This window comes from Cricetulus griseus, chromosome 2, assembly GCF_003668045.3.
Source record: "Cricetulus griseus strain 17A/GY chromosome 2, alternate assembly CriGri-PICRH-1.0, whole genome shotgun sequence".
Classification (NCBI taxonomy): Eukaryota; Metazoa; Chordata; class Mammalia; order Rodentia; family Cricetidae; genus Cricetulus; species Cricetulus griseus.
The window spans coordinates 408,040,369-408,061,026 of record NC_048595.1 but is presented as its reverse complement, the minus strand read 5'-3'; the positions used below and the strand labels follow the sequence as shown (position 1 = coordinate 408,061,026).

Below are 20,658 nucleotides of genomic sequence, written 5' to 3'. Positions count from 1 at the left end.
TCCTTTCCTGCATCTACTGAGATGATAATGTGCTTACTAGGTGACAGAGTATTAAACACTTGCAATTATCTCATCTAATCACTTATCAAGTCTTCTCTTATCTAGTATTAAACAGTTCCTATTATCACTTCCCACTTGTCATTCTTTGTGCTGTGACCCTGGCCCAAGCCCCTATCACTGGTTTTCTAAATTATCCTACACAGGTTCCATAAGCAACTCCTGGTTTCCTCCAACCAGCCCTGCTCTGGCATTCCCATCACCATTTTACTGTCCAGGCATCTGTTGGAAATAATTATTGTATCTTTCACATAACCTTTCAAGCATAATATATAATTGGATCCATTCATTAATATATAATTAGATTCATTTCATTTTTCTCTTAAGTTCACCCTTTCCAGCTTCTGTTACTACAACCATACCAAATTCCACAGATGCTATTTTTCTGGGATTCTCATCTTAATCAGTCCTCCTCTGGAGACAAGCAATAAAAACTAAGTACATGATCTGAAATGTGATATGGAAATAAAATGGACTTCTTGTTTAGATGGTAAGTGGAGATCATGAAGATCAAAGACAGAACTAATGTTTGTATGAACTAGTCACTCCCTAATCCCAGTTCAGAGATCTGTTCCATGTCTATTTTTGTCTCAAAGGAATATATACAAAAATGTGTATACGTGCATACACACATGCCAACAAAATTATGAATACCCAGAGTACTGGAAAGAAAAAAAATACATTTGGTATTAACAAGAGAGAAGAAATATGTATCTTGTCCATTTGTGGAAAGTTTTACTTAAATATAATATATTGGGGGTTGGAGAGATGGCTCAGCCATTAAAGGCTAGGCTCACAACCAAAAATATAATATATTGGGGCTATCTATGTGTCACTACCTCAAACATATCACTGCCATGTATTGTGATATACTGTTTAGGCTAATGTGATCTGGTGTGAACAGGCTTAAACCACAGCAAATGGTAGTAGCTTTAAACCAACTTTCTGACAGACATTTTCATATGCGCGACATCAGACATGGACAGTTGTAGGACAATCAAGGTTTTGAAGCCATCTTGTCCCCGGCGGTGTATTAGTATTAAAAAGAATTACTGCTTCCATCATTTTCCTCTGCTGTCTACCAAATGAGCCCTGTTATCCTGACCCCTTCTTCCCTCTGGTATTCTTACTAGTGAAATTTTTCTGATAAAGATGATGATGTACGAGAAAGCTTCACTGTAAGATAATACAATGAAAGTCACTTAAAACTGAAAGGGAAGATTGATGAGACCCGTTTTCACATACATTATTACAATAAAACTGGTTAGTAGCTTCCCGAATTCTACTTAAATCATTAGGAATGATGAAATACGTGCTATCTCAGGCACTGTTGTGCCTTGATTATAAATGTAATGACAAAAGTGACAAAGGCCAGAGGCAGGAAAAAAGGGTAGAGAGGAAATACACACCAATACCATATTAAGAAAAACTGCGTTCAGAAAGAGATGCTTTTCATTTAGAACTATACCCAATAAAACACTTACTCTTTGTTGCTTGTAGTGCTTAAACATTCGAATGCAGTGCTCAATGATAAACAGTAAGTAAATGCCTCCTAGGGCAACAAGTCCTTTCAACACAGCATCATATTCTTCCAGAAACTTCTTAGACTCATGTCCATGTGAATGACCATGTCCATGCGTGTGTTGGTGATTATGGTCATGTCCACCCTGAGACTATTAGACAGTAAAGAAGATAACTGAAATTATTTCAAATTTTGACCACAACACTTTACAGACATAGACTGTCTTCTAGATTTTAACTTTTAGTTTTTACTGGCATATTAAAAACTATACACATTAATTGAGTTCACTGACTTTTTTGATACATGCATGTATTGTACAATGTTCAAGTCATATTAAATTTCCTCAAACACTTATCATTGCTTTATGGTGAAAGAACAATCTGGAGTCCCCTCACACACAATCTCTGTACCTATAGTACACCTATTCTCACTTTATCCTTATCTACAGTCACTCTACTACGATAAAGAACAACAGAGCTTACACCTCCCACCTAACCCTAACTTAGGAACCACTGAGAAGTCAACTTCTCCCGGCCCTCTTTCCATTCTCCTTCCTCCATGTTTCAGAGCCCACATGTGACACATGAATAGCTTTTAAAGATCAAAGTGAATCACTGATATTATATCACAAAATTATCTTCCAGTTAATTTCCTTGACTTATTACCTGGAAATTATTATATTTCATGATAAAACAAATGGCCTTTCTAAGGGTTAGAAAAATACTAATGAATGCATGAAGCTGGAAGAAATAACAAAGTAATGAGTCCTTTGTAACCAGAAATTAGTGGCATCACTTAAACCACAAATATTCAGTATTTAAATCACAAATATTTAGTAAAAGTAAAACAAATCAGCAACTCATTCAAAGCATTCACCACTGTACCCTCCTAGCTATCTGCACAATCAATACAACATACTACATGCATTTCTTCTAAAGATTTTCTTAATATACTACAAAGATCAGATGATCTATCACTCCTGATCCCATTTAAAATCTAAAGGCTCAATTTCTTTAAAAATACTGTAATTAAAAATTGTGGAAATGTGAAAAACAAGTTCAACCTGTAAAAAACATACAAGTACACAAATAAAACCAGCCCTGCTATGATGTGTTACTCAAGAACACTCTCAACACTAGTACCTTTATGTGTAACTTTTAGCAGATTAAAAGGATTTCTTACATGGGGCAGTAGATGAAGAAGGGCATCTCCACTCATTGTCCCTACAGCTAGTGCAACAAGGAATGTGAGAAGGAATTTGAAGCATCCTTGGTTGATAATGGGAACCAAAATCACGCCCAGCAAAGAAAGCAGGCTAATGACGGTGATAGAAATGATGCCACAGATCCACGCTGCAGGGAAACAGTCAGCATTAGTCCAACAGCACAAAAGGAAAGGTGTAACAGACAAACTGGAGACATGTCATCTTACTTAGACCACACAGAAGAAACTTTATGGTATCACTGTGCTTCAAAGAAAAACAAAACCATGATCTACAGCCAACATGAACACTCAGAGAAACTCCAATCAATCCATGCATAGTGCCCACCATGGTCTACACTAGAATAGTGACTTCAAATGACTAAGGCCACCAATATTCAAACAGTAATAACATTTTTTCACTGTTTAAAAGCAAAGCACAAGTAATAAAGTTGTTTAACAATATATAGAACTTTCCCATATCAAATGATTGATTCACCTATTATATTTGAAAGTTTTTATAACACTATGTTTAAGAAACTTACTAAATCAGTCCAAGTGGAAATACATTCATATGTTTAACAGAACAGTATCATAAACTATAGCATACTCTTGTAATCTTAGTTACTCAAGAGGCTGAGGTAGGAGGACAGCAATTTAGCAAAACCCTATAAAAGTAAAATTAAAACAGGGCCAGACCATCTGTCATGGCAGTGGCTCCTGTTAGCATACATGAGGCCCTGTACTGCAAGGGCATGTAGATGAGTGTGGAAATAATGCTAAGGTATACACTAAATGCTCAACTTTATCAAAATAATTGTACATGGTAGTCATCATTCCATGATGTCAGTCAGTTGACAGTCAAAATGACAGTAAATCCTCATTAGCTAAATTAGCTAACCGAACTAATACAATAAGTTGTCTATCACCCATGGGAAGCTATGTAGCTTACTCTCTTAACTGATAACCACTATCAGATAAGAATGAGAAACTAAGAGGACCAAAGACCCAAAATATAACTAATACCACAGGGATGAGGGTCATGACACTAGACTGAGACTCAAATTTCCAATCCTTGCAAACATTTTGAGGCAAAGAAGGAACAGAAACACCATTGCTTTCCAAAGATCTTAGGTCAGGGGAGTATTGCAGAAGCAACATGGTTGCTGAAACCAAAGGACTAATGGGAGACCTTTCTATGTTATGTTATTACAGGGTATTGTAATTAAAAACCCTATTTCAGGAAGAAAAGTCCAAGGTCAAGAGCACATTTAATAATGATAACAAAGTCACTGTACCTCTGTTCATTGATGATAACAACGAAATCTGTGAAAGAGCCGAATAGTGTCAATGAGTCAAAGGAGGGCCTCAATATTTATTTTGATTTTCTGTGTATGAGTATTTTTTTCTCCATGTGTTGTGTATTCATTGCCAGAGGTGGCCAGAAGGAGGCATCAGATCCCTGGAACTGTTCACAGATGGTTGTAAGCCACCATGTTGGTACTGGATACTGAACTTGGGTCTTTTGCAAGGGCAAATGCTCTTAACCACTGAGCCATCTCTCCAGCCCCAAAGGGTCTCAATAAATTTTACAGCTGAGGTTTTGAAGTTAGTAAACTAACAAAGCACCTATACCAACAAATGTTTGTTAAAACCACCAAAGCGCTATCCAGCTTTAATCATATTCATGGGATAGGGAAAGATTAAAGAGAAACTGTACTTTTGACTAAATGGGACAAAACAATGTTGGTAACAAAAACATCACAGAGACAAAAATATCTTCTGCAGTCACGCCTGACTTCTCCTTTCCAAATATGTATTATCCTTCACTGGCAATGCTCCAATCCAGAAGCAGTTTATCTCAAAACAGTGACTGGAAAGCAACTCCCTTAAAGAATTTAGAGCAAGAAGCAGTAAACTAACTGGGAAAACAAATAATCTATATTCTAGAATATTCCATGAGTTGGTAAACTTACTGTAACTGTATATACTTACTAATATAAATATGGAGGTCAATACTGTGATATATGATGGACCAAAGTATATAATATATACCAACTAAACAACCTTGATAATGGTAACTTCCTAATTATCAGAAATGTATATTAATCACTTATTCTGAACAAAAAAAATCTCATTAATTACCAAAACTATTCAATAACAGTATTTTATTTCTATGTCACAATGTCTAGGAAAATTCATACATAAATGTAAAGATGCTAAATTAAAGTCCATTGTTTGCAAAATATCTAGTTGGGTAAACTTATTATCCATGTTTATTTTTTTTCTCAGTTTACACTCTGCACAATATATCTTACGTTTTCACTCTTGGAGCATGAAGACATTGTAACAAATTTCTAAATTTTAATCTAGAGAATACCACCTATTTGATGTACCTATTTGAAAGGATTAACCACTCATACAGCATAATGTAAAAAAATATCAGTAAAATATTAGCACTGGAATCATATTTAAAATTTAAGTTGTTCTTGGAATTCTGAGTCATATTAAATATATAGTAATTAGCATATTTTTAAAAATCTGTTCATAGAATTGAGGAAAAGTCTAATGGTTGAGCACTAACCATTCACAAGTTAAAACTTAGTATGAGAAAAAAAATCTGCTTGCTAAAGAGGTGAGAGAAAATCTACTACTTAAACAATAAACTAACTCAAAAGGAACACTATCTTACACAAATGCTTCTAAAAATCCTCATGTTAACTTCTGGTTAGGAGTATCTTGGATATCTAGAAACATTCTATGAATTCACACAAATTGTAATGTTCTGCAATGACAATTTCAAATGGCTCTTGGTCAGCTATGCAAGAGTCAAGTAGTCAAATTAACAAAATCTAACTCAAACATCAAATTTTCAATATGCTAATGGCTGCACTAAACATACTATAAAGGAAAATCAGTCATCAGCAGAGTAACACACATAAAACTAATCACACACATCTGGGGAGTTTGTGTGAGCTCATTTGTGATAGCTATGGTGTTGTAGAATATTTAACTATGTAAAGATGTGCTGCATTTGTTTAATTATGTGAAGATGTGTTGGTGTTTTACCTTGCCTGCCTAAGGGACCTGACTGGCCAACAGCAAGGGAGGAGGGATAGGTGAGACTTCCCAGCAGAGAGGGTAAGTAGGTAGGAGGGGGAATTTGGGCTAGAAAAGAAAGAAAAAGAGATGCCCCGGGCCAGCCAGCCAGAAACAGAGGAAGCAAGAAAGTAGGACATACAGAATGAAAGAAAGGTAAAAATCCTGGGGACAAAATGTAGGTTAAATTAAGTTTAAAAAGCTAGTGGGCTTACACTAAGGCAGAGTATTCAAAATTAATGAGTCTCTGTGTCTTTATTTGGGAGCTGGTTGAGGGCCCAAAGAAAATCCAACTGCACTATGATACTTATGTCTCTTCCCCTTCAGAAAGAAAACCTGTGGTCTAATAGAATAGGAAAGAGTAAGATCAGTTGTGATTAGAAAACCTTCAGTAGTTGTGATATTTGACATCTGAAACTCTAAAAATACTGTACTCTCACAAAGGAAAAGGTCTTCCACAATTCAATGCAGGGTCATGACTTCCCAATCTAAAGGGTGCTCTCCCACTCAGAGGGCATGGCATCTTCTTAGACTAGAGTCAGTGACACCCCTGAAGCTGGTCAAAGAAAAGGAGTATGCTGAAAACTGTTCCTTCAAATGATTTACATGCTAATAGAAAATTCAGATAAAAATACATTAAGAATGATTCAAAGGTTTTGGTGGTTCTTTGTTTACATGACAAACACTTATCAATTATTTGATCATTGATCACCAACTGGAAATTCAAAGCAAAAGGTTTAGATAAGGAAAATTAATCTATACGTGCCTTTAAAATGTACCTTTTAAAACGTTTCTATTTCTTTTTATTTGTTTGTTTGTTTGTTTTGAGACAGGGTTTCTCTGTGGCTTTGAAGGCTGTCCTGGAACTTGCTCTAGGCTGGCCTTGAATTCACAGAGATCCGCCTGCCTCCGCCTCTCGAGTGCTGGGGTTAAAGGCGTGTGCAAATGCCTGGCTCTATTTCTTAAATTAGGAAAATATACAGTATGCTTCCAGATGAAATATTTTAAAAGGTATCTCCAAAAGACTATTTTTGTTTGCTTTTGAAACAGGATTTCACTATGTAGACTTATCTGGCCTGGAACTCTTTATATAGACCAGGCTGGCCTCGAACTCTGAGAGACCTGTCTACCTCAGCCTCTTGAGAGATGAGATTAAAGGTTTGTGCCACCATATCCAAATAATATAAAGTCTTTTAAAATACTTCAACTAAAGAGTAAAAACAAGTTTCAATTGGGTAACTGTAACCGTAAGTCTTTACTCCATCCGCCTGAGCCCCATTGCCACGTGGACACCCAGAATAACACACACAGTCTTATATTAGTTTACAATGCTGCTGGCCAATTGAATAGGATTTCTTATATGCTAGCTCAATCTTAATTATCATAAATCTATATATTTTATAAGACTTATCGAGGACGCCTTCCGCTGGCATCCTCTTCCGGGGATCACATGGTGGTTCCGTAGAGAAAGAGCAGGAGGAAGAGGAAGAGCAAGAGGAGGATTTCCTTCTTGTCCCTGCTTAAATTCTGAGCCTACCTGCTATGTCACTTCCCACCTGGATCACCTTCTTTACTACATTTCCCAGAATCCTCCTCGACTCCTAGTCCCACCTATTTTGCTTTCCTATTGACCTACAGTACTTTATTCAACAACCAATAAGATAAACATACACAGAAGGACATGCCCCATCAGGTAACTCTGTGATTAGACAAATAACCTGGGACAACATCGCAGCTTAACTCTCTCATGTAAGCCTTGTCTTTCATTGGTAGAGATGTCAATAAAAAAAAGTTGTTGGCAAGGGTATGCATGAGAAATCAGAATTTCTGAACAGTAATGGAAAATAAGTAAACAATGTAACCAGTTTGAGAATTGTTTGGCAGTTCCTCAAAAGGCTATACAGACACCAGCCATACAAACCAGGAATCAAGTAGAAAGGCAGACTTGTGGGCTTATGTATCTATGTCATGTTGCTGACAAAGGGTCAGTGCCCAAATGGTTACCAACAGATGTACACACCTAAAATGAGTGAAGCCTAAAAACATTGTAAGTAAAACAAACCAGCCAGGTAAGAAAACAAACATTGCCTGATTCTATTTATGTGAAGTATCTAGAACAGTTAAAATTTACATAAAGAGTAAATTTGATCTTATTATGGGCTGGAAGAGGTGAAAATGCTTAATTGTTAGAAGAGTGGCTGATACAGAATGATGAAAAAATGAAGTATACAGTTAAAATACGTTAAAGGGACATTCTGGGAATACTGTACAGTAGGAAGCACAAAGACTCTGTCCCCCATGACACTGGCAAAAATCTGCCTGATCTAATACTTGGAAGCTCTATTGTCTTCAGAATGCATATAACTTTAAAGGGAAGACTTAATGGCACAATAAGGTTGAGTTGATCAATGTCAACTCTTAGAACCATGGTAGCCACTCATCTACCACTCCTGGCTGCTCAGAAGGTTGACATGGTATACCAAAATGACATACACAAAACATACACAAAGTGGGCAAAAAAGGATCCCCACTATTGGAGATCTGTAACCACTGTCTGTCATCACAGAATTCAAACAAAAAGTCACATGGCCACTGCTGCACTTCCTCATTGTTACCAGTGATGTTCCTTGGGGACTTAAAGGCCAGCACCCTTTTATTTTCTGCATTTTCCTTTTCTCCTTTTAGAAAACAAACATTAAACACTAAGACAGTCTTAATAAATGTAGGTATGGAAATCAGAGAATGTCCTAGCTTGCCCTTGGAGGAACACAGTTCAGAAAGAGCCTGAAGAGACCCAAATGTTGATTTGAGGTGCAGAGCTACCACACAGCAAATTCAGAACACAACACTAATAGTGAAAATAACAACCTGGAGAAGAGTAATCTGCCTTCCATAGTTATCACATCACCATGTCACACTGTCACATCACTGAATTTACAAGAATTAAGTACAAACCAACAGAAAAATAGGTGCAAAGGTGCTAGAAGGAGACACACACAAACAACCAGAAATTGCCCTAAGGAAGAAAACCCTGATAGCACATCTTCTTTAAAACAGTTATCTTAAGGATACTCCAAACAAACAGCAAAACAAAAAAATCCTGGGGGTTTTATGTGTAGGCAATCAAGAAAACAATATAATTGGAAATAAAGATCCAGAAAACTTATATAAAATACAAAAGGAACTCTGAAGCCAGTGAAGTATAATAAATGAAATGAAAGATCCACTAAAAAGGTGCAAAGGCAAGTTTGAGGAGGCAGAAGAAGCAGCAAACTGGAAACACAGGACAATGGTAACTGAGTTGGAGGAACAGAAAGAAAACAGAAGGATAGAGCAAGAAGAACCTCAAAGGGACTTTTGGGCTACCATCACAATGATTGATACGCATACTGGAAATCCAAGATGAGGAAGAAACAGCATGAGGATGTGAAGAAGCATGGCTAAAATGTCACAAATTTGACAAAAAAGCATGAATATAAAACACAGAGAAAGAAGCTAGTTGACGTTTAAGATGGACTTGGAGAAATCCACACCAAGGCCCAATATATGCAAACTCTTAAAAAACAAAGAGGAACTTTAAAATTACAAGGGAAACAACTTATCCATCATATACAAAGCGTCCTCAGTAGGATTATCAAAAGAATTCTCATCAGAAATGTTGAAGGTCAGTCTCTGGTATATTGTTGAAAATTTTACATATATTTATAAGGAACATTGGGTTCTAATTTGTTAGTACTGTCTTTGTCTGGCTTTGCTATTGGGTCACAATACTGACCTCATAGAATTTAGCGAAATACTGACACAATATTTCTAGAGACTGGAAGTCAAGATGAACGGAAAGCTACTGCTTAATGAGAATAAGGCTTCAGTTTTGCATGAAGATTTTAGAGACAGTTATAGCTGTATTATTTGGAGTCTATTTTAATACCAGTGAACTGTATACTTAATAATAAAGATCAAACTGTTGTTACATTTTATTTTAGCACTAAAAATGGAAGAACAAAATTTCCCATTTTATTGGCTTAAGACCCTAAGAAAGACATATGTGGTCTCCCAGACAAGGGGAAAGGGACAAGATCTCCTGAGCAAATTGGGGGCATGGGGGGAGGGGGAAGGAAGTTGGGAGGAGGGGGAAAGGAGGACATGAGGGAACAGGAAAATTTAGTCAGGGGAAGAATAGGAGAGCAAGAAAAGAGATACCATCATAGAGGGAGCCATTATAGGTTTAAAGAGAAATCTGGCACTAGGGAAATGTCAGAGATCTACAAGGTTGACCCCAACTAAGAATCTAAGCAATAGTGGCGAGGCTTCCTTAAATGCCTTTCCCCAAAAATGAGATTGATGACTACCTTATTTGCCATCCTAGAGCCTTCATCCAGTAGCTGATGGAAGCAGAAGCAGACACCCACAGCTAAACAATGAGCTGAACTCTGGAATCCAGTTGCAGAGAGGGAGGAGTGTTGAGCAAAGGGGTTAAGACCAGGCTAGGGAAATCCACAGAAACAGCTGACCTGAACAAGGGGGAGCTCATGGACCCCAGACTGATAGCTGTGAAACCAGCATAGGACTGTTCCAGACCCCCTGAACGAGGATGTCAGTTTGGGGGTCTGGTTAATCTATCGGGCCTCTAGTAGTGTATCAGTATTTATCCCTAGTACAGGAATGGACTTTGAGAGCCCATTCCACATAGAGGGATACTCTCTCAGCCTAGACACACGGGGGAGGGTCTAGGCCCTGCTCCAAATGATATGACAGACTTTGAAGATCCCCCATGGAAGGCCTCACTCTCCCTGAGGAGCAGAAAGGGGAATGGGATAGGGAGTTGGTGGGTGGCAGGAGAGGAGGAGAGGGAGAGGGAACTGGGATTGACATGTAAAACAAGCTTGTTTCTAATTTAAATAAAAAAGAAAAGAAAAAGAATGTGGTAAAACATTTAGCATACAATTAGCTACTTTAAAAAGTGAAAACTAAACATGGAAGCTAGGGACTTGCCTCAGAAGCACAATAACCCAGGAGATGTGTGGAGCTGGCCATAACGGGTCAGATGATATGGTAACAGCACACCTAACCCAGTCCTCTAACTCTGATACACTACACTGTTTCCTTCATAAAATTGTGGTACTTTCAGAAAACTCTTGGCCAACTTTTATATACAACTTGTCCTTCATTTACTAAAAGAGTCTTCACACACACACAAAAAAGGAAGATAAAATAAGTATAATTATGCTAGAAAGTAAGAAGAAATGTTAACAGTTAACCTAAATGTCAGTTCCAAATTTTGAACTAAACGTGACAAATATGAAGACAACACTGTATAACTGCATAAAATTATCACAATGCACTCACGCTTACTTCGAGATCACTAGACATAGGCAGTAAGGTTAATACTTTACCATGAGTTTTCACCTATTTGTACCAGTCCTAAGAAATAATAAAGTCAGGGAGCTGGAGAGCTGACTTAGTGGTTAAAAGTACTTGCTGCTCTTGCAGAAGACCTGGGTTCAAACCCCAGCACCAACATGGATCATAGTCACCTGTAACTCCAATTCCAAGAGATTTGATGCTCTTCTGGCCTCTGAGGGCACAAGGCATGCACATAGTACACAGACATACATGCAGGCAAAATAGTCATACACATTAAAAAAAAAAATTAGAAACTTCCAGACATCTTCTAGAGATGACAACTATTCTGTGACAACTGTTTCATTAGCACTACTAAACTTCTTTCAATTATTTTAATTTTTCCAAAAATAATCTCCATTCTCTACTACTATGAATTTGTACAGTCATTTTTTCTAGCAAGTTACTAATCCTATTCGTGGAAAATAACAATGCTTTTGACCCAGAAGTGTGAAGCTCTTTTGAATGTTGTGTATTTGAAATACCTTTCCAGGCTGTTCACTGGATGTTAGCTTACATAAGCTCCAAATTTTCTATATACACCAGGGGTAAAAAACAATGCAATTTTTTTGTTTGTTTGTTTGTTTTCAATTTCTAAGCAAATAGTTGTGCTTTTCTAATCACAATTATTTGGTCTAAAACAAAGTAAAACACAGCTGGAAAGGTATCATTTAGAAAACTGATACCTAGCAAGCAATATGCAAACTATTATATACAACTAGCTAATGTTTTCTTTATTTGTACCCAAGATACCATACGTAATAAAAAGAGCTAAGTGTCTGCAGCAAGCTTCACTTCTTCCGCAAATTAGGTTGCTTGAAACGCTAAAGGTCTTCAAGCTTAGTTATTCACCAAGTCCTTTTCTCATTACCAGGAGAGAAAATGCATTCTTTTAAAAAGAAGCGCTCATCTGTGGAAACTTTCTAATTAACTCGGTGCAAAGCATGTGCAAGATGGCAGTTTCCTACACTGTTTCAGCATTTTAATTGGCAGAAAATGCTTAGCAGCCTCTTCACAGCCCCCCCTGGTAATTAAGCTAGGGTCAACTCTATGACTAAATGAGCCAATCTTGTGAAACAAACGATTTCTAGCATGCACACTATTCAGGGTATTTGGTTTACAGCAGTCTTTGAACAAAGTTAATGAGGTAGTAGTTGAGTCACTATGGGAGATTTATATAAAACAAGTTAACCTTTCTTAATGGTGCAGCAGTCATTAAAAATAATTACTAGCAGGGCATTCTCTCTAACAATTATTAACATCTATCAGGACATAATTAATTCAAGCTGCATTTCTGACAATGCTAAAAACCACCTGCAAGCAACTAATCAATATTCACTATTTGTAACATATTTGTTTTCAAAACAAGCACAATTTCCTCTAAGGCTTTTGAATTGAATAAGCTGTAACTTCCAGTATTACTAGTTGCATACCTGTCAACAGCTTTATTTCAATATATGGATTATGGCAATACTACAACATAGACAACACTAATTAAAAGCACTAATTCTCCACTGGCATGAAAACAAAGAACGGGAAATTTTTTTAGAATCCTTCAATATAAAAACCCTATTGGTTTTAACTTTAAAATAAACAATCAAGTTAGCTTCCAATTTTCCCTACAAGAAATGTACATTTTATTTTCAATTAAGGTTAATCTCTAATTCCCTTTTTGTGGCAATGAGAGGGACGGTATCTCATCTACAAAGAACAGTATACATGAAGTCAAGAAAGGGGACAAGTTATATCTTCTCCACAATCAACATTCAAATTCAATTGTGGACTCACTTTGTCACTACTCTTCCTACCAGGGTGCAGCTAGGCTTGAGGGTTTATCTTTCCTTTCTTTATTACTTAAAGATGTAAGCCAGGCTGGCCTTGAACTCATAGAGCCACCTGTGTCTGCATTTTAAGTTTCTTTTTTTATTACAGGACATGTGTACATATTTGGTTTTTAAGACTATTCTTGGGGATATTTCTCAATCACTAATCAGCACCTAGAACCACAGTTATACCAACCCTCTCTACAACCTTTCATTTTAGGTCTATAAATCTGTCACAATGCTCTTAAATACAGCTGTATGTACTTCCTCTCTTTGCTTTCATTTACATTCTAGCACTAAGATCCACTTCTGTAAGGAACAGGCCCATAGCATCAGAGAATAGGGATAGGACTATAAGCACCACACAGAAATCTAGAGTTCACACTTCAAACCTGGCAGCTATGCAAACTTGAACAAAGCACTTCTATAAGCCTCACAAAATTGAAATACAAAAATGTACCTACCTTAAGGCTTTAATAAATCAAAGAGTTAGGGAACAGTAGCACAACCAATGGTCACAGATATATTGGAGGCTGAAGCAGAATTACTTGAGCCCAAGTTCAAGGCCAGCCTGGATAACAATTAACCAGAACTCAAGAATGAGCCAGTGAGTGAATGAATGAGTGAATGAATGGATGAATGAATGAATGTGATTTCTTTGTATAAGTGTTCAATTTAATACACAGTAAGGTCCCGATAGTTGTATTCTATTATATTTAATTTATGTAGTCCAAGGTTATTTTCCCATTGGAAAAAAAATGAAGCAGGAATAGAAAGGTAGTCACTGAGAAGACTGACTTACCTTGGTAAGAGACCATTTCCTTTTATGTAAGAAAATACTAAATAATTATGTACTTTACCATTCCAGTTTTATCCATATCCATAAACACCATTTTAAGAAACTATAATTACTATGCCTAGGTCAGAACATCTTGGGTACTTCAACTTGAACTGTGTTCATTATTTTAGAACCAATGTAACACTTGGTTTTGACATGGTTAAGTAGTTTACAGAAATTTCACTTTTTAGAACATTTTACTATTCCCATTACATATTTAATTAACTTCAAAAGTGAATTTTCTTTTTTTTTTGGGGGGGGGGCATTTCAAGACAGGGTTTCTCTGTGGCTTTGGAGGCTGTCCTGAACTAGCTCTTGTATGCCACGCTGGTCTCAAACTCACAGAAATCCACCTGCCTCTGCCTCCCAAGTGTGCTGGGATTAAAGGTGGGTGCCCGGCCTAAAGGTGAATTTTCAATAAACATCTTCCTAGAATATAACAGAGAGCTTCTAGGCTATTTATTCATTGAATCAACATAAATGTTTGTTTCTTATCCAAAGTTCTATTTACTATGTGTAGAGAGGAGAGTTCTAATCACTACCTTTAAGTAACTGAGGCCCAACAAAAACACATTTATCTAAACTGCACACCTTTAATCCTAGCACACAGGAGGCAGAGGCAGGTGCGTCTCTGTAAGTTCTGTGAGTTCAATGCCAGCCTGGTCTACACAGTAAGTTCCAGGACAGCAGGGCTACACAGAGAAACCCTGTCTGGAAAAACCAAAAAAGAAAAAGATCCCCAAATCTACTATTAGGGACACATGTAGATGTGAAAAGGGAACTTGGTTAAGCTGCTGCTGGACAGTAAATTAACACAGAAGGTTTAATGCCTTGAGCTGAAACTTTGAAGAAACACAGAAGGTACAGAAGAGTGGAAGAATATAACATACCCGGCTGTTTGCTAAGCTTATTAAGTTAAGGAAAAAGAAATGTGAGGGATTGGGGTGCAAAGGTAGGAAGTGAGAGGTGCAGAAAGCATCAGGCTCAAGCAAAACTAAGGATTCTAACCTTGACAGTGTTCATGAGCAAAAAGAAAATGTACCAGAGATGTAATGCAAAGTAGTAATTAGTGTAAAGACATGGCAAACAGAGAGAGAAACAGGATTCAGCTAAACTCAGAAGATAATGCAATAGGGATGAGCTGACCACAATTTTGATCAGACAAACAGTAATGTTTGTGGACTGTCACTCATTTAGTCTGCAAATTGTGGGCAAGTTACTTCTCTATGCCTCAGTTTCTATCTAAAAGACAATAAAACCACACATGAAAAATTGAAACTAAAGAATCAATCACAAAATTTCTCTCTCAGGATTATTGCTGAAATTTAGTGGGAAATAAAAAGCATATAAAACATTTGGCACATAAATAACCAAAATGTCTTAATTATACGAGTTGAATCCTAGCACAACTACCTACTACTTGACATGGCGGGAGAGTAATATTGCCTACCTTCTAAGACTGTTGGGAGGAATCAATGAGTGACTTTAGAAGAAAGGCTGCAACATGTATTTATAAAGTAAGTAAACTAAATTATTAATGCAATGTTAAAAACAAACAACTTCTATGCTGGAGGATCTCACATTTTAGAAAATAAATCTAGTTTAAGTGCCAGAGATGCCTTGCAATAGGTAAAAACATAGGCAAGAAGGTAATGAAGCTATTTCAACAGTCAAAAAGAAAAAAAAAAAAAAACAGATGAAAAAAGCAAAGGTTATAATAGTTAGAAAATGTCTACATAGACTTCTCATTATACAAGAGAAAAGGGGGAAAGAAGAAAATTAAAGGGAAACAGTTCTAGATTCTATCAAAAGAGTGGTTACAAACTAGTAGAGTTTTGTCATGTTAGGAGGGAACGCTTGTGACCATAGGGGAGCTATCCAGCCACCTGGATATGATGGGAAAAAAACAGCCAACCAGCCTAGGGGCAGTTTGAAAACAGTATTGGTTTCGTTCCATTGGAACCTGGAAAAAGTAGAAGGTGGAAGTTGGTATGCCAAATATGAGGCATGTCAGAGACATTACCACTGTTTGGCCTCTAGCTTCCCATTTTACTTCTTTAAAATCCAATCATCTTTGCTTTTCATGAAGCCCTACACCTGCAAAAGATTAAATAATTGTAAGGTACATAAAAGAACTTTAGAGGTCCCATTATTTACAGGTGCTTATCAAAAAGATTTCTATGTCTTTTTTAATTTTCTTCTTCTCTGTCCACAGAAAAACACTCCTCTATATGGCCAGAAGAATAAAAAAAATATTCTCAGCCTCATCTCTCCCCCAATATTTTATATGCATATCTAAATTTGATAAGAATAAAGCCTGACACAAAAATAAACCCAACAATTTAGTATTTCATTTTAACCTATAATTTAAGAGACAATGTGAGTACTATCTTAAGGAACAAAAAAATGTCTCTTACCTGATGCGCCTATATTTGCCTTATCCTCAGGAACCAGAGTTTTATCCTTACTTAAATCTTCAACTAAAAGTTTGTCAAAATGCTCAATACAAAGTCTGCTGTCAATCTGATACAGCAATGCAGGGCAAAGGTACGTAAATAGATCAGGTGAGATGGGAGAGTTGGCACCAAGACCAAAGTGTTTTAACAACTGGGTGACGTTCAAACACTGCAAGGAAATGGATAAAACAAATTAAGTATAAGCAGGTTTTTAAGAACATTATGTAGAAAATAAATGATTGTACAATTAAAACATTCTAAATATCACTTAAATAGTTGAATACAGATAAGAATCATCCTTTCCATAGGAATGTATGTAAAGATTTAAAATAGGAATACATTCTACTAGACTTCCCAAGACATTCTAGAAATTCTAGTCATTTTTCCATTCTAACATGTGAAAGATAATAACTCAGCCACGTCCCCAAGATCCATATAGGATCAAAAGGGCTCTTTCCTTACCCAACTGTGGTAGTTATCAGTGACTCAAAATCCATTAACACAGACACTTCTTTCCCTGCCAAAGGCATTCCAGGAGAATGTTATATTGAATCCTGGGGCACATTTTAGTTCAGTGAGTTTGATCATCACAACAGCAAACTAGTAAAAACAATCCATTAAAACACATATGTGTGCGTACACACACATGCAAGCACGCACGCACGCACGCACGCACGCACACACCAAAACCAAAAAAGCCCCATACTATTAGTAAATTATAGTTCAATGTACTAATGTTTGCTGAGGGAAACAAAGAAGATGAAAAAAACGATAGGAACTCCAGTGTTCCTCACTGCAAGGTCTTAGGTTTAATTTCAGTACAAAAAGAAAAAGAAAAAAGATTTATCCACTGACATTAAAAAAAAAAAAAAAGAAGAAGCAGCAGAAAGCAAATGCATAGGTTTGGATCTATCATAAAGTAAAATTTAATGTCTTACATTAAGGTAAGGAACTGGATGCCCATTTCCTCTTATATCTACCCAGTCTGGTTGCATACTTCTTTACTGACCTACTACCGAAGTATCTCATCTTTTCAATACTGCAAAGTAACCATGATAGGTCTTAGTACTGCGAGGTACTACCCTAACTCAATGCCCAAAACATTTTCAAAAATTCCAGGGTGTCAGGGCACCAGATCTGTGAGGACAACAGCACAGAGAGCTCTTGGGTCTGATACACACAGTAAATATGAGAATACAACATATTATCACCCAGGGAAGGCATTGAGGTCTTATCCAGAATGCTTAATGCACACTTTAAAATCTCATTAAGATTTTAATATATTTTATTGTTAAAACTACTGTTTATAACTGCTGGAAACAAGTATCTGCTGATTTAGCCAGGAAAGAACTGCAATGAATTTACTCAGATGCATATTAATCTCAAAAATAGTGACTTCAACAGGAACAGGCCTGGCTTCCCTTATCTGATAGTGCTGCTTATCCTTCATATAAACATCTAGAGTCAACAAAATTTTCTAAATTTTAATGAGATTGTTAGAAATCAGAATAAAAAGTAGCACTGGTATACATTTAACAAAAAAGAAGTACACTTTAAAAAAAAAAACCAAGGAGGAAACAATCAAAAGTACAATGCTCCCAAAGTATGAAGACTAAAGAGAAAACACGACCATTCCAGAAGTCCTGGGATTTCCTATCACATATGTTTATATCACCCTGGTCTGTGAAGGGCCTCAGTAAAGACTCATACCGCAATAGGTATTCTCTTTCAATCATACAGAAAGAGAAAAGAGGCCAATGCATGCACAGACACCCAGAAGCAAAACACTCACTGGGAACCATTAACTTACTTTAATAAATTAATAATTATGCAAAATAAGCTGTTCTAGCTACTTCCGAAAAGGTCAGGCTGAACAAAAGCAAACATGTTTTAATTTTCAAATATTTAAAACCCAGCCATAGTATTAACAGTGACAACTGTTACTGGAGAGTCAGAATTCATAAAACAGCATAGTAAAATGAACTAAGAATATATGTTCAAGCAACATTTAAATATATAGAGTCGAGGAACCCAAGTTTGAGAATAAAACCAAGATTAAAAATTTCCAACATTGATTTTGACTCATTAATCCTTAGCAGAACGGTTACCTGATGTTACTCAAGCATACACATGTGACTTCTCTAGCCTGAACTAAACTCTTCTACAACTACCTGAGAATTACCAAGTCCCCACCACAGACACCGATGTATACATTTTGTACCTACTTCATGTTGGCGGTCATCTTCATTATGATCTTTGTGGCTAGCAGTGGAGTAAATTGCACTTTTTTTAACATGGGGTGCTTCTCGCTTTCTAGTATGTCGAAGTTCTCCTTCATTATTAGGATCAAGATCTTGGTGTCCATGACCAAGATCATGACCATCACGCTCTGGAAGATGTACATGAGGATGACCTGGACTATGTACACGGTCGAGTTTGTGAACCCGATTATGCTCATATTGTTCACTATGATCATGGCTGGGGAGGAAACCTGGTGTGTTAACCTCAGAGTTTTCCTTTTTTCTCTTCCCTTTTTCCTTCCTCCTGACCTTCAGTGACTTAACTTCAGACTGTTCTTGTGTTTTGTTGGTCTCTGTTGAAGGTCCGTGACCAGGCTCCCCATGCTCACTGTGAGTGATAGAATCATTGTGAACACGACGAGTTGTGTTATGATCTGGGTGGTGATGTGAACGATGGCGATGATGTAAGCGGTGATTGTGCTCATGTATGTGCTTCTCATCAGATTTGATGGGTACTTCAGCTGCCTCTTTCTCTGGATCACATTTGTGGTTTCTTTTTGGTGGTATACTAGTTGTGGTATGGTTTTCTGAATTTAAATGATTGTGGAAATGCTGGTGGTTGTGCGAATGAAAATGCTTTCCTTCTTGAACTGCCAGAATGTCTAAGTGAGAAACATGATCATGGCCAAGGTCCTCATGATTAATCTCAACGACTTTGATCTCTCCAAGGCCCAAGTTTGTTAAAAGTTTCTCCAGACCAAAAAATGATAATCTTCCATTTTCACCATAACGGTCAAAAAGTTTTTCAATATAGTACTTCTTTTCATTTTCAGCATCCTGAACTGAAAATCTGCTTGACTCTGACTCTGTCATCCCACGATGATGTCTGTGAAACTCCTCAGGGCCATGGTCATGGTCTTCATGGCAGTGGTTGCAATGATGAAAAATAAATGTCAGCAAACAAATGAGGCAAAATTTCGTGTGTATATGTACCTTCATTTCTATTTTTCCTAAAGGGATTTAAAAAGACAGATGATTAGTTTATACCTATGTACATTCTAGACAATAAAATTGTTTTGCATTTGCCAATCCACTAAGCAAGTATTTTCTCCCATTTCCTTCATAACTGTAGTCATGCTTTGCTTCAGGACTCTCTATGAAAAATAGGCTTTTATATCATTGTATTAGTTAACAGCCTTGCAATTAATACAAATTTCTCAAGACACAGGACTGTTCTGACTACTCTGAAAACACCAAAGACTCTATATACACTTTTATTGTTGGTTTACTTTCTATCTGGTCCTTTAAAAATAAAATAAAGTTTGCTGGTTCTTGTACACTGAGGTCCTGGTTAGGACAGCAATAGGAAAGATGATGACTGACATGGGGGCTAGAAAGATGGCTCAACAGTTAGATCATATATACTGCTCTTACAGAGGACCCAAGTCAGTTCCCAGCTGTGGTATCAGGCAGCTTAACAACCAGATGTAACTTTAGCTCCAGGGAAATCTGATGACTTCTGGCCACCACAGGTAACTGAACACTTAACATCCCCACAGAGACATGCACACATAATAAATCTTTTAAAAATCATTAAAAATTGTTTTTAAAAATCAGAAAACAATTCTCATTATTAACAAATATTAGAATTGGATACAATAAAATCCAAGAGTAAGTAATTTTCTACAGTTGTTTGATATAGGAATAATAACTTACAATCAAATGTATTTTTTGTTTGTTTGTTTTTGTTTCTGGAGACAGGGTTTCTCTGTGTAGCCTTTGCTATCCTGGAAGTCACTCTGTAAATCAGGCTGGCCTCAAATTCAGAGATCTGCCCACCTCTGCCTCCTGGGAGTCTGGGATTAAAGGCATGAGCCACCACCTGTCCAAATGCATTTCTACACATCACAAAAAACTTGAGCATGAAACTAGTAACTAATACCTTTATTAATAGCAAACAAATAGCTAGGAATATTGCTAACAAAAGATGTGTAAGGCCTTTACATAGAAAAGGGTCACACAT

General features: G+C 36.9%; 1 protein-coding gene across 4 annotated transcripts in view; it reads right to left on the bottom strand.

Moving 5' to 3' along the window:
• Positions 1-20,658, bottom strand: part of Slc39a10 (solute carrier family 39 member 10) — a 54,270-nt gene that overhangs the window by 17,780 nt on the left and 15,832 nt on the right. For 3 of the 4 annotated variants that reach the window (XM_027396871.2, XM_027396872.2, XM_027396873.2), the window contains 4 exons: positions 18,621-19,645; positions 16,357-16,564; positions 2,762-2,931; positions 1,542-1,730 (listed from right to left, as the gene is read on the bottom strand). In XM_027396871.2, coding sequence (XP_027252672.1) covers positions 1,542-1,730; positions 2,762-2,931; positions 16,357-16,564; positions 18,621-19,634 — 1,581 coding nt within the window. In that variant the 5' untranslated portion in view covers positions 19,635-19,645. Of the gene's footprint in view, positions 1-1,541; positions 1,731-2,761; positions 2,932-16,356; positions 16,565-18,620; positions 19,646-20,658 lie in introns of those variants that run through there. The other variant, XM_027396874.2, reaches the window with a different exon arrangement.